The 12,438-nt window shown below is 45.2% G+C and overlaps 1 protein-coding gene across 1 annotated transcript; it reads left to right on the top strand.

Moving 5' to 3' along the window:
- The first annotated feature begins 555 nt into the window (after positions 1-555).
- On the top strand, positions 556-11,815 carry p4hb (prolyl 4-hydroxylase, beta polypeptide). Its single transcript, XM_023790690.2, has 11 exons — positions 556-904; positions 2,627-2,833; positions 3,545-3,678; positions 3,922-4,059; positions 5,557-5,661; positions 5,778-5,903; positions 6,216-6,416; positions 6,728-6,848; positions 7,661-7,842; positions 9,064-9,174; positions 10,364-11,815. Exons 1-11 carry the CDS (start codon positions 766-768, stop codon positions 10,436-10,438), a joined length of 1,539 nt encoding a protein of 512 aa, XP_023646458.2. The 5' UTR covers positions 556-765; the 3' UTR covers positions 10,439-11,815.
- The last annotated feature ends 623 nt before the right edge of the window (positions 11,816-12,438 follow it).

Here is a 12,438-nt window from a genome sequence, read left to right as displayed (position 1 = left end):
AAGTAAATGTTTGTTTGTTCTAGTGATGTCACAATAGCCTGTCATACTTGCGCTCCTGTTCATTTTAATGAGGCTGAATGACGTGTCCTTTGATTCGGCGAGGTCATTGTACTATAATCCAGCTGCGATACAGATATGAAACGTAATGCAGAAATTTAAATGCTTCTACTACGGAAAAATACTACTTCGATATAATAAAAAAACACTAAGGAGTGAATGCAAAGATAAAATCAAGGGACTAAAAAGTTAATTCGTATCCCTAGATTAACTGATGATGGTCCATCGAACGTTACATTACAGTGCTCATTAATGTACTGCCGTTAGAATTCACGCACTACTCCACTTTTTAGGGGCTTGTTTCCGGCACATCAATGTCTCTCTTACGAGTATGTAAGGCCAGCACCCTAAAAAAAAAAAAGTCGTGGCCGGTTCCTGGTTGCCAAGCACAAGCAGGAGCCCGACAAACACGAAGCAGTTCCATTTACTTCCAGGTGCCTCGTGCTGCGGTCCAGTCACAATTCAACACGAACGGCGTAGAGGCTAATAAAAGCGCATGCGCAGTGCGCCCGGCCTCTCCGGTTCCTGCGCGCAGTGCCACGTTAGTAGCGGCAGACACAAAATAGAGGCGCTCCAACCAAGCGAAATACGCGAAATCCCGCAGCTACGCGGCTTCCCTTAGCATCTCCCTTGTCCGTGTGTAGCTCTCATCGTCTGCGATCTCCGGGTCTCTCCTTTTTTTTTAAGTCATCGAAGATCGGTGGAAGTATGTATAAGATTTTAATTTTGTGTACTCTGGCCGTGGCTAGCAGGGCTGAAATCGCCGAAGAGGATGACGTCCTGGTCTTGAAGAAAAGTAACTTCGACGAGGCGCTGAAAGCTCACCCCAACTTACTTGTTGAGTTTTGTAAGTAGCGCTTTGGCAGACTGTGATGTGCGCGGAGCTAGTGGCTGGCGTCTCGCTTCGCTTGTACGGATGAAGGAGCGCGGTAGCCTGGCGCTTCGCCTCACCTTTACGCGGAATCGCGGTAGCTACATGAGTTTACCGAAGTTCAGATTGCTTTGTGCTGACTGCATCCCTCCATGCACTTGAACTCTCTGAACAGTGTCTGCCTGGCGACTGTGGTCCGTGTAGACATTTGACATTGACAGTGAAGGCGTTATAACTAACTGGCAAATGTATAAATAAACTTCGGAGCTGTCCAGCCGAATACATGTCCGTGCTCGTCTCTGATTCAGAGTTATTTTCTGAGACTTTCTTAATATAGCTTCATACTGAAGCTTACTATTTATTAGATAATATCCCATTTGTGATTACTCTGCAATATACGTGAATATTTTGGTAGTGTTGTTCGTTTATGGATTATTTTCCTGTCTCATTGTATTCTTCTGTACTCTAGTGACATGTAGATTAGTTGTCGAGTCGTTGACCAGATCATCTTGAGAGATGCATGCTTTACAGACACGTTTGTTTTGTCTAACCTTATCATGCTTGATGTACTGCTCTTTTAACACGCCGGCCTTTCTCCCCATAGCTACTGTAGGTGTGTATGATCGGATCACTCCGGCAAGCCCCTAAGACGGAAGTGTTTATTCCTCGCTGAACACCTTTTGCTATATTTCCTCTTTTGACATCATGGTGAAACTGTAGGTGCATTGATCTTCGTTTAGATTCCGGGAATTTCAGGCCAAGAGCCCCATTGCGGATGCAGTTCGCCAGCGCTGCTTATAAAGAGTCGTGCAGGTTTCGCGTCTGGCTGTTCGGTGTTCGGACTTAACTGGAAAAATCCCCCCCGCTCCATTTTGTCGGTTTCGTGGGGCATCCAGCGATGCCTCCGCCGGACACGGTCAGCGCTAAATCTGGGGGAAGCTGACTGGTCCGACGGCCATTCAAAGAGCTCCGCGGTTCCGGTCCCCCAATGAGCTCCCCGGGGGGGGCGGGCACAAGCTCTGTTTGCTCTCCGTGTTTGCGAGACGGGCGGGACCGTCGGTGGAATGGTAGGTTGACGTGTACTTCTAGATCTGCGATAACTACCCCCCCCAAGTTTTGTGGGACGTGAGTTCCCCCACGTATGGGAATTGCAGAGTGGAAGTGGATCAGTTTTAGGTCTGATCTGACCCGCGCCTCGTCACTTCGCTTTGCATAGATTTTCTCGTTAATAGAACTTTTTTGCAAACTTTTCTATGACTAAATGTTAATCAATGGGGAAGTGGACATTGGACTTGCTGATTTGGCAGTGCTGATTTGTGACCATTGGGATATCGTAACACGTTGCAAAGCATAATCCACTTTTGGTGTGTGCGCCTCATGTTATTGACTGAAAATTAATAATGTGGAAAGATATATTTTTGTAATGAACCCGAAGAGCTGACATTTCTTTCACCACTGAATAGATGCTTGCTGATTCGGCATGTTTGGGAACTTCCCCGTTCTATACCCCCCAGAACAGTGATGCCCGTGAGACTGGCTGAATGCCCATGTTTTATTTTCAAAAGCAGCAAATTCAAAACTTTTTATATTTGTGGGTGAAATGGTCTGCTGTAATGCTTCAGGGTTATGCCCAGTGGAGCTGCTTGATCTCTGCATTGCCCCTGCACTGATGGCCTTTCTGTGCTGGTCCCCTCTTAGATGCCCCCTGGTGTGGCCACTGCAAGGCGCTGGCCCCAGAATACGCCAAAGCGGCCGGTTCTCTGAAGGCGGAAGGCTCAGACATCCGGCTGGCCAAGGTCGATGCCACCGAGGAGACTGAACTGGCACAGGAGTTTGGCGTGCGGGGATACCCCACCATAAAGTTCTTTAAAGGGGGAGAGAAACAGTCCCCCAAGGAATATTCTGGTAAGTCTTTTATAATCAGCTGAATTATTTAACTGGTAGTCTCATACCTTTACCAACATGATGCTTTATAACAGTTTGTTCTTTTAATCTGTTAGATATTTGCTTTTGTATAAAGTTTCCATTTATTCCATTGAAAGAAGTAATCTGATTTAACAATCAATAACACAACTTGCTGTTTTTATTAAATTGGCAGTAATACATTCATGTTAGATTTGGTGCACATGCTGGTGCGCCCTGCCTGCGGTGGCTTTTGTTTGCGGGTCAGCGTTTCTCTCATTCATTCTGGCCGGCCGTGTGGCTGGAGCTGACGCGCCCCCAGCCAGCTCCGTGATGTGCAGCTCCTCACGTTGACTTCTGGCCACGTGTGTGTGGGGAGGAGGGATCTGTGGGAAGGTCCAGAACAGCTGCCAGGTTCCTCAAGACTGTAGTCTTAAAATACGCGCCTCGTCGCTTCGCTTTGCAGATTTATGGTTTTAGTTACCGGGCTGTTTCGTGATGACTTCCTGTTATGTGGCGGTCATTCTTACAACCCGATGCATACAGACTGTCAAAGTAGCTTCATTTTTTGTTTTGTTTTTTAAATGTTCTATTGGAAGTTAATGTTTGGTTCCCTGAGCTAGATCTATATGTAGCACTCAATGCTCTGTGGTAGAATTAATGGATAGGTAGTGAAGCACCTATCCGTCCTCATCACCCTGTCCCCCCTTGCAGCCGGCAGACAGGCCGATGACATTGTGAGCTGGCTGAAGAAACGCACGGGTCCTGCCGCCACCATCCTCGCTGATGTCACCCTGGCGGAGTCTCTGATAGCGGACAGTGAAGTCGTGGTGATCGGCTTCTTCAAGGTCAGCCTGTCTTCCCCTTTTGAGCGAGTGGGTTTGGGAATCGTCGGCTGGCTGGTTCTACTGGAGACTTAGCCTAGATCTGGGGAAGAGTGTCTCATCACCCCATTAGAATTGTATGCTGTTTGATAGTGCTTCATTTAAAATTTGCAGAGGGATTTCAGAGTTGAGAAACTGGATAGAAAACCATTCTTGCAAAATTAATGAAGAGGAAAATAAAGTTTTTGTTTTGTTTTGGTTGACTAGGACGCAGAGTCTGAAGGCGCCAAGGCCTTTCTGAAGGCTGCTGAAGCTGTAGATGATATTCCCTTCGGCATTACCTCAGAAGATGCCCTCTTCTCCAAGTTTGAGCTGTCCAAAGATGGCGTCGTCCTCTTCAAGAAGGTAACGCCTGACTGGTGCTGAGTGTCTGTTAAAGGCCAGTGTCTTTTCTGCCTTGTGTTGCATGTTTTGGAAGTTTACACATCATCCCTAGCAACAGACCTTTTCGTGTGTCATAGTATTTGTGTACCAAGACTCTTCAACAGCCATGCACAGGTTGATAGAGAAATTTACAGAATGGACTTATCCTGCTTAATAACCTGGTAAATATCCTGGAAACAACCTCAGGGAATTCCCCCATATTTATCTTGTAAGCATGGTGAAATCTCTTCCCGTATTTAGATTCTGTCTTATTGACGGCTGCTAAAATAGGCAGGTTGAGTGCCAAGGGAATGCCTCTTCCAGTCTGCTTATTGGGGACGTGACCCTGTCCTGTGGTGGGAGGCTGTGTCATTACACCTGGGCTGCATTTCCTGGCTCTTGTACTTGGACATGTGATTCAAGAAAACTCTCACTGGTGACTGTCTCAAAGGAAAAACGCGCTTTAGCGTCCGATGATTTGCCCTGTCCGCCGGGCGCTAGTTCACATTGAGATGTCTAGCCAATTTCTAGCATTTTCCAGACCTGTTGGGTGTGTTTTTGTTTTTTTGTTTTTTTAAGTCTGGATTTATTTGAAACTGAAGGAAAATTGTCTCGTTCTGTTTTTGCTGAATCTCTTTCAGTGCTGTTCCCTTAATGTCCTTGCCACAATTCAAATTTCCATTTACTTGGCTTTTTTTTTTTTTTTGCTTTTGTCCAAAGCGGCGTATGAATGAATGTATGTTCTGCCGCACTAATGAGCAGACGAGAGCTCTTCCCTGTGTGGGCGCTCAAGGTGAAATTTGTCCATTTTGGTTTGTGATTATTACTGTGTCACTTAGGAGCTGAATGGTTATTTTATGGATAGACATTTCTTTCTAGATAAAGGGCAATGTTGTGATTGCTGAAAAGGGCAGGCGCTCATATCATTAATGGTCTTGGTAGCTTGCGGCAGGACCTGGACAGTGAAATCAAACCTGATTGGACAGGCCTGTGTACTCAGGTGGGCGTGTGCACAAGGGTGCAATATAAGGCAGTGTGATGATATAATAATGTGGTGCTAGAAATGCTGTCTGCTGCCCTTTTAACTTTGCTTAAAAACCTGAACAGTGTTAATGGTTTTATTGCTGGTTTTAAGAGCTTCAGTTAAATGTATCCCATGTCTAGACCACCGGCCTTCTGTTTTATATCACAGCATGCCCTGCTCTGCCAGTAAATAGCCGCAACGTTTATTAACAGCTGTGCCCTTCAGAATAGTTTCTCTCCAGGTCAGTGTCAGCAATTCTGATCAGCCCCCTGTTATATTCACACGTTACGGCCTTCCGGTTAATCGCCGATGTGAATACTGCGTGCACTTTTGGAGTGACTTTCTGCAACAGGGCCTTCCGATGATATCAACCACGTATTTCTTTTAACTTTGCAGATAGGTTGGCCATCTGTTTTTGGAAGCTCTGCCCAAACTTTTCATGTTTCCCTTCATAGTTTGATGAGGGCCGGAACAACTTTGATGGGGAGATGAACAAGGAGAATCTCCTGAGCTTCATCAAGGCCAACCAGCTGCCCCTGGTCATAGAATTCACTGAGCAGGTAATTTAAAAAAAATTTTATTTAATTTTTTTTTTCTCCCTTGTATCCATACCTTGCATCCTTCAGTTTTGCAGTTCATCGTTTCACCTTGTATTAAGTGGGTAAACTCTTTGCAGACGGCCCCCAAGATCTTCGGGGGAGACATAAAATCCCACATCCTGATGTTTGTGCCGAAGGCCGCCTCGGACTTCCAGGAAAAGATGGACGAGTTTAAAAAAGCTGCTCAGAATTTCAAGGGCAAGGTGGGTGCGTGCGAGTTCCTCCGTGTCCCGAGAGCAGTTTCAGTGTGTAGCCCTTCCGTCACCTCGTTTGGATGCCTGCAGTAGCTGTCAAACCTGGCTGCTGACCTTTTTCTCTCTAATAATTTTAGTTTTGCTCTTTGGTCACCTGTACTGAAAGCCAAGCTTCTGCAATGTCTTTGCTCCAGTTTGTTGCTTAGCTGAATCATTTGTATATAATGATTGTATATAATTTATTTGAATACATCTCTGTTTGATGCCTTAGCTTTGCGGTCCATACATCTCATGCTTTTAACTCTCCTTCTGTCCTCCTAGATCCTCTTCATCTACATTGACAGCGACCTGGATGACAACCAGCGCATCCTGGAGTTCTTCGGCCTGAAGAAGGAGGAATGCCCAGCGGTCCGCCTCATCACCCTGGAAGATGAGATGACCAAGTACAAGCCTGATAATGAGGCCCTCACTGCAGAGAACATCGTCTCTTTCTGCATGCAATTCCTGGGAGGGAAACTGAAGGTATGAATTTGGTGGAACAGTTGCCGTTTTGGTAATGAGTGCTGGTCTTCATTACATTTATTAGGCTTAGCTTTTATTAATCACATGAAACGAATCAAGCCAGTTTTTCTTAGTGATTTTTTTTTTTTTTAAGTGATTTTGCATGAACAGTCAAAAATCCATGTGAAGTTGGTTTCTGTTTTAACTACTGTAGGTCATCAAGCAGTCGGTAGGATTTTTTATTATTTGGTGTTGACACAGTTAATCTGCTGGGTGTTTACTGCATATGAAAGTGAATTCAGAATCAGACGTGCATGAAAATGTCTCTTCAGGCTCACCTCATGAGCCAGGATATTCCTGAGGACTGGGACAAGAGCCCCGTCAAGGTGCTGGTTGGGAAGAACTTTGAAGAAGTTGCCTTTGATCCCACCAAAAACGTTTTCATCGAATTCTGTAAGTGTGGTTCCATGTTAACGATGGAACTTAACTGTCGCAGGAGTAACAGTGAGAACTAGATGATGTCTTTTTCTGCTGCAGAGTCGGTCACCTATGTAGTAGAACATCTGTTGCTTGGGACAGAACCCCCCCCCCCCCCCCCTAGGTGTCTCACTTAAAAGGGTCTCCCTGGTCTGTTGATGCACCCTAAATACTCGCGCTAAGCTGTGATGGATGCTTGGAGGTAGTTGGGAGAAATCCCATGTCTTCTGCTTTCGTATGCGAGTAACCTGAGCTGCAGGTCAAGATACTTGGTTTTAGGCTCCTTTTAGATCGTCTGCAACTTGCGGCTCTCAAAGCGGCCTCTGAACGGCTGAGATCTTCCTTCATGTTACTGAATGGGGCTTTGGTGACTTGTCTTGTGGTCCGAGTCTGTAATAGTCCATTAGACCATTAAATGGCTAATGAAGACCCAGGCTTCATTTGGGAAAACTGTCAAGCTCTGGTTTGCTGGTGCATTTATTAAGTTTGTATTAAGCCCAAACTATAAACGTGGCATCTAATTGAAATTGTTGCTCTTTTGCCTTGTAAAATTTGCAGCCCACAGTAGGTAAATGAAGGTCTTAAGTGTTGGGGGGAGGGGGGGGGGAGGTGTGGTAGATGGGGAACTTTTATGTTGCTATACTGAACTTCTCAGTGGAATTAATGTTAATTTTAATGTCTAGTGGAGGCTTTACGAGAATTTTCCCTCACTTCCATTTTTACAGGAAGTTCTTGGTTTCGCAAAGTTCAAAGTTGGCTGACTTCCTCTCTCTCGCTTTGTCACACAGATGCACCCTGGTGTGGACACTGCAAACAGCTCGCGCCCATCTGGGATAAGCTGGGTGAGAAGTATAAGGACAGTGACAACATTGTGGTGGCAAAGATGGACTCCACCGCCAATGAGATCGAAGCTGTTAAAGTTCACAGCTTCCCCACGTTGAAGTTCTTCCCTGCGGGAGATGATCACAAGGTTAATTCCTTTCACCTTTTGTCACGTCGGCAGGTTTCTCTTGAGCCGTGGAGGCCGTCGAGGGTTTAGTCTCAGCAGGCGCATTTTAGATTGTTCCCCAAGCTGACGACAAAACGGTTTAATGGGAGAGTCCCGCTTATGAATAGATAAACTCGAGGCTGGGTTAATTGGCATGGAATCTCATTCCGTTGGCTGTCACAGCTTAAAGTGCTGCGGCAAGCTTCACGTTTGGCCCCTCTGTTATTTCAGTCTGCACGGTGGTAATCCTCTCCTGCAGGCACCCTCAATTACATGGACCTAATATAGAAATGCTCTGTTGGTGATCTTGTGTGAGAACTAGAAGCCAAGCCCAGTGGCTGAAATGTTTGCAGGTGATGACTGCAGCAATTCTGCTTGAAGGCAGCGGACAGAGCTTTTTCATATCGTCCAGTTTCTGCCGACTTTCTAGCCATCTCTGTTGTGCTGCCCTGCCTCCCTTTTTGTCAAAATTCCTGTGGAGGGTCTGTTAGTTTTGAAGGGGGTAGCAGCTGCAGCATTTGCCGGATGAGGTGATCCAAGGGTCATTGTTCCTGTCTGTTGCTGTTTTATTTGGTGAGTGATTGATTGGACCTGATGTAGTGTAGGATCATAGTGTAGAGCAGGGGTCTCCAACTCCGGTCCTGGAGAGCTACCGTCCAGTAGGTTTTCCATCCTACCCGGCTTCTGATGAGCCACACCTGTTCTCAGGTAAATACCAGGAGTAGCTGTGGCTCATCAGAAGCCAAGTAGGACAGAAAACCTACTGGATAGTAGCTCTCCAGGACCGGAGTTGGAGACCCCTGGTGTAGTGATTTACTTTTACCAAGTTGAGACTTAATCTTACCCTGAAGGGTTGTACTGGTTGGTATGGCTGCTTTGGTTGAGTCTGAGTAACTTTTACATGGTTTCTAATTTCCTTGAATTATGGATTCTTTGATATTTTTGCTTGGGGCTTTGTCATGCTTTCTGAAGTTTATTGTAATTCAACTTTTTTTTTTTCTTCATACGTAGCACTTGAAATGCAGTTTGTCAGTAATTTTTTTTTTTTTTTTTTTTTTTTTTTTTATTTGGATAGGCTTTTGAAAGCTATTTCTATTGGGCTTCTAATGCAAAAGTCTCATCTTAGATATGAAATCCTGCCTCGTCTATTTTGCTTCTGGCACTCTGAAGTAACTTGTTTGCCAATTATTTTTTTTTTAACAGGTGATTGACTACAACGGTGAGAGGACTCTCGAGGGCTTCACCAAGTTCTTGGAGAGTGGAGGCACAGATGGTGGTGCACCAGCTGGAGAAGATGAGGATGAAGAGGAAGATGTATGTGATAAGGATTTTTTTTTGTGGGGGGTAATTCTTTAATGGGTTTTGGATGATGTTGCCCATTCTGCAGTCGTCTTGAATCCATGAAATATTAAAAACAGATCTGGTGTTTATCTGCATGCAAAGTTAGTTTGCACACTTACTGTTAATGTACCACTCGTGTGGACACATGCATCAAAGTTGAAATTGCTTTTAAGAAATGCAGTTGGAAAAGACTTAGGCATTGCAGTTTGTTCATTAACATTTTTCTGTAGCACCATTCATAGAAATATCTCATAGCGTTCTTGGACATAGCACTTCTCGGTCTGTCTGGGAGGATTGGACACCATAGCGGATAGATACTTTTTTGCATTTTGCAGCCCTGGCTTGTAGGATGACTGCTAACATTCTGAGATTTGCAAGAGCTGGAACTTCAGAAGTGGCTCTGTAAAGGCATCCAGAAAAACAGGTTTCATAAGAACTACAGCGTAGTCGTCTTCCTTTTTCTTTTAACTTCAAATGTAAACTCATTTGATAACATTTGGAATGCATTTAGTAATGCAGTTGACTTGCTGGCTAAACAAGTGCTTTGCAAATGGTTGGGTTTGCTAGTAACGACGCTGCTGGAAAGTCACGTGTAGGTGCCGGGTGCATTAGCCGTAAAAGTTGGCAGGGCTGTGATCCAGGTATCCTCAGCCACTCAGCGGCGTTGACAGGACTGACCACGTAGGAAGGGTCTGCATAGTGTCGGCAGCTCGGGAACAGGTCCAAGACCCCAAAAAAGCCAGTTCAAACTAGACGGGCTTCAAAGAAGACTAATTACAGAACCTGACTCCCGCAGCTGTTGCTAATGTTTACCATGCTTCCAGTCAAAAGCTCTTGCCACAGCAAACATACATCTACCCAAGGAGGTCAGCCCCAGATAACCTTGTTTTGGGAAATGTTTGGCTATGGTGGCCTATTTCTAACAGTCTACATTAGGTTTGGCACGTTCAAGAGAGGTCGGTACCCTCTAGGTGCTAAAACTTGATATTTGTTGGGGTGTTGGCCAGTGTATTACACTGACCCATCTTGAAATGGTAGTTACATACACCCAAAATGTTAAATGATTTGCTGATTTTATTAGTTTGGTTAAATTCTGCTTTACATGTACATCAGTTAAGGTCCTGCTATGGTTGGTAAATATGCTATGATTGTTTTTCCTTAGGATCTGGGGGATCTTGATGATCAGCAAGATGACGACGACGAATCAGATGGTGATGAAGCACATGACGAGTTGTAAGAGATGGCTCGGAGGAACACCACCCCACCGTCTCAGCCTCCATCCCAGTCGCCCTGGCCCTATACACACCCCACAGATGAACATTAGCCCATACCTTTGCAACTACTGCTCGAATTGTCAGGTCACAGGGACCCTCAATTGCCCCCAACCGCCATCACTCCAGCACCCATACTTTTTGGCCCAGTCAGATCAATCTGCCCCCAAGGAACCCAGCACTGGAATAGTTCCTGGGGGGGGGAGGGTCTTTGTAAAATTTCTGCAATTTATATCCTCTATTGTACATGCATCAACCAGTGTCAGTTCTAGACCTTTATTGCTTCCTTTCAAAGCTTCCTTTGTGTAACCATTCTGCACCCTTACTTACATGGGTTGTGAATGGGACATGTTGACTATTTAATGTGGAGAAGTCGTAATTCTCCTGAAAGACAGTTCGAAGGCCGAGGAACTCCCTCGTTCACTCGCTCTCTCTCTCAGGGCTATGATCATTTCATTTGTAAAATATGGGCGCCCTGGATGTGCAGTGCTTCAGTGGGTTTAGTGAATCCAAACCATTTCCATGGGCATATGTGAATGCGCTCCTCAGAGGCCGTGGTCTGGGGCAGTGCTTCCCAACTCTGTCCTTGGGGACTGCCAGACAGTTCATGTTCTTGCTCTCTCCCAGCTGGGAGGGAACAAAAATGTAGACCGTCTGGGGAGGGGTCTCTGCAGACCCAGTGGAGAAATATCGGTCTAGGGGCATGATTTTCTTCTGAACCAAATGTATTTTTTTCTCTAACTTTTCAGTTTCATAATTTAGTGTTCGGTTTTGGTTTTAAAACGAAACTCTGATCAGTTTATTGTAATATTTTTTTTTTTATTCATTTTAATTGGTCTGCTTGTGTACCAGTGTACATGGCAGGAATTATGCCTGCAAGGGGCACCTTTGGCCTCCATTACTTGGAAACAGGAAACATGGAACTCGTGTAACTCGGTGCCATCGGAGATGGGATCGTTACTTCAAGCTCGGGCAGCTCCTGGGTGTTTAGAAAAGGCCTCTCCGGCATTGGGCCAGGACCATGTCACCCCTGCCCATCCATCCCTCAGTCTTTTGCTCTACCTGACACTTGTCCTCGTCTGTCTGGGCTGTACTGTGTTCCTATGTGGTTGGGGTGACAGGAAGAGTGCAGATGAATTAAGCTGTTCTCGTGTTCTGGGGCAGGGTATTGAATGTGATTTTATTTTATTTTTTTCTTATTTTGTGAATTTCTTGTGGGAGTTGGGGTGGGTAGGGGACTCTGCAAGGCTGGGGGATGATTGGGGGATGAAAGATAAAGCATTCCATCCCAAATTAGCATTAACAAACCGGTGGCCAAATAATAAAATAAAAAATAAAACCAGTGGGCTTTGTTGCTCTTTCTTTCACCTCCTTCACTTTGTATTGGCATGTAAGTATGGTCTTGCGGCGCTTAACAGGGATACATTCTGAGAAATGCGTCATTAGGCGATATCGCCATTGTGTGAACATCAGAGTACTTACACAATGCTAGATGGTATAGCCTACTACACACAGAGGCTACAGTAAAGCTCCATAAGTAGAATATACTAAGTACAGTATAGTAAATTCATAACCATGTTTTTATGCAGCATTATGGCCTGAACTTAACTAGGTGCTATTTTGTATGTTTGGCAGCCCAGTAGGTTTGTTTACACCAGCATCACCACTAACACGTAATGCAATGCGCTGTGACAGCACTAGGCGATGGGAATTTCTCATCTTCATTAGTCTAATCTTATGGGACCTCTATTGTTGGCCAAAACGTTATGCGGTACATGACCGTAGTTAAACCTCCTGCCTACCTGAGAAAAGGCAGTTTAAAGAACAGTTGCAATTCTTCTGCATGTGTAAAAACACTTGCTGACCTGTCTTAGTCCTTATGTTCAATGTTCCTTGGCGTGTGGGATGTGTGTCCCACAAGTGACGCGTTGCATGTCGTACTCCCCACAAGTACAGCCAAATGCTC

Source organism: Paramormyrops kingsleyae, chromosome 5 (genome assembly GCF_048594095.1).
Source record: "Paramormyrops kingsleyae isolate MSU_618 chromosome 5, PKINGS_0.4, whole genome shotgun sequence".
Taxonomy (NCBI): domain Eukaryota; kingdom Metazoa; phylum Chordata; class Actinopteri; order Osteoglossiformes; family Mormyridae; genus Paramormyrops; species Paramormyrops kingsleyae.
Note: the sequence above shows the minus strand (reverse complement) of the source record. Positions and strands in the feature narration are given on the sequence as shown.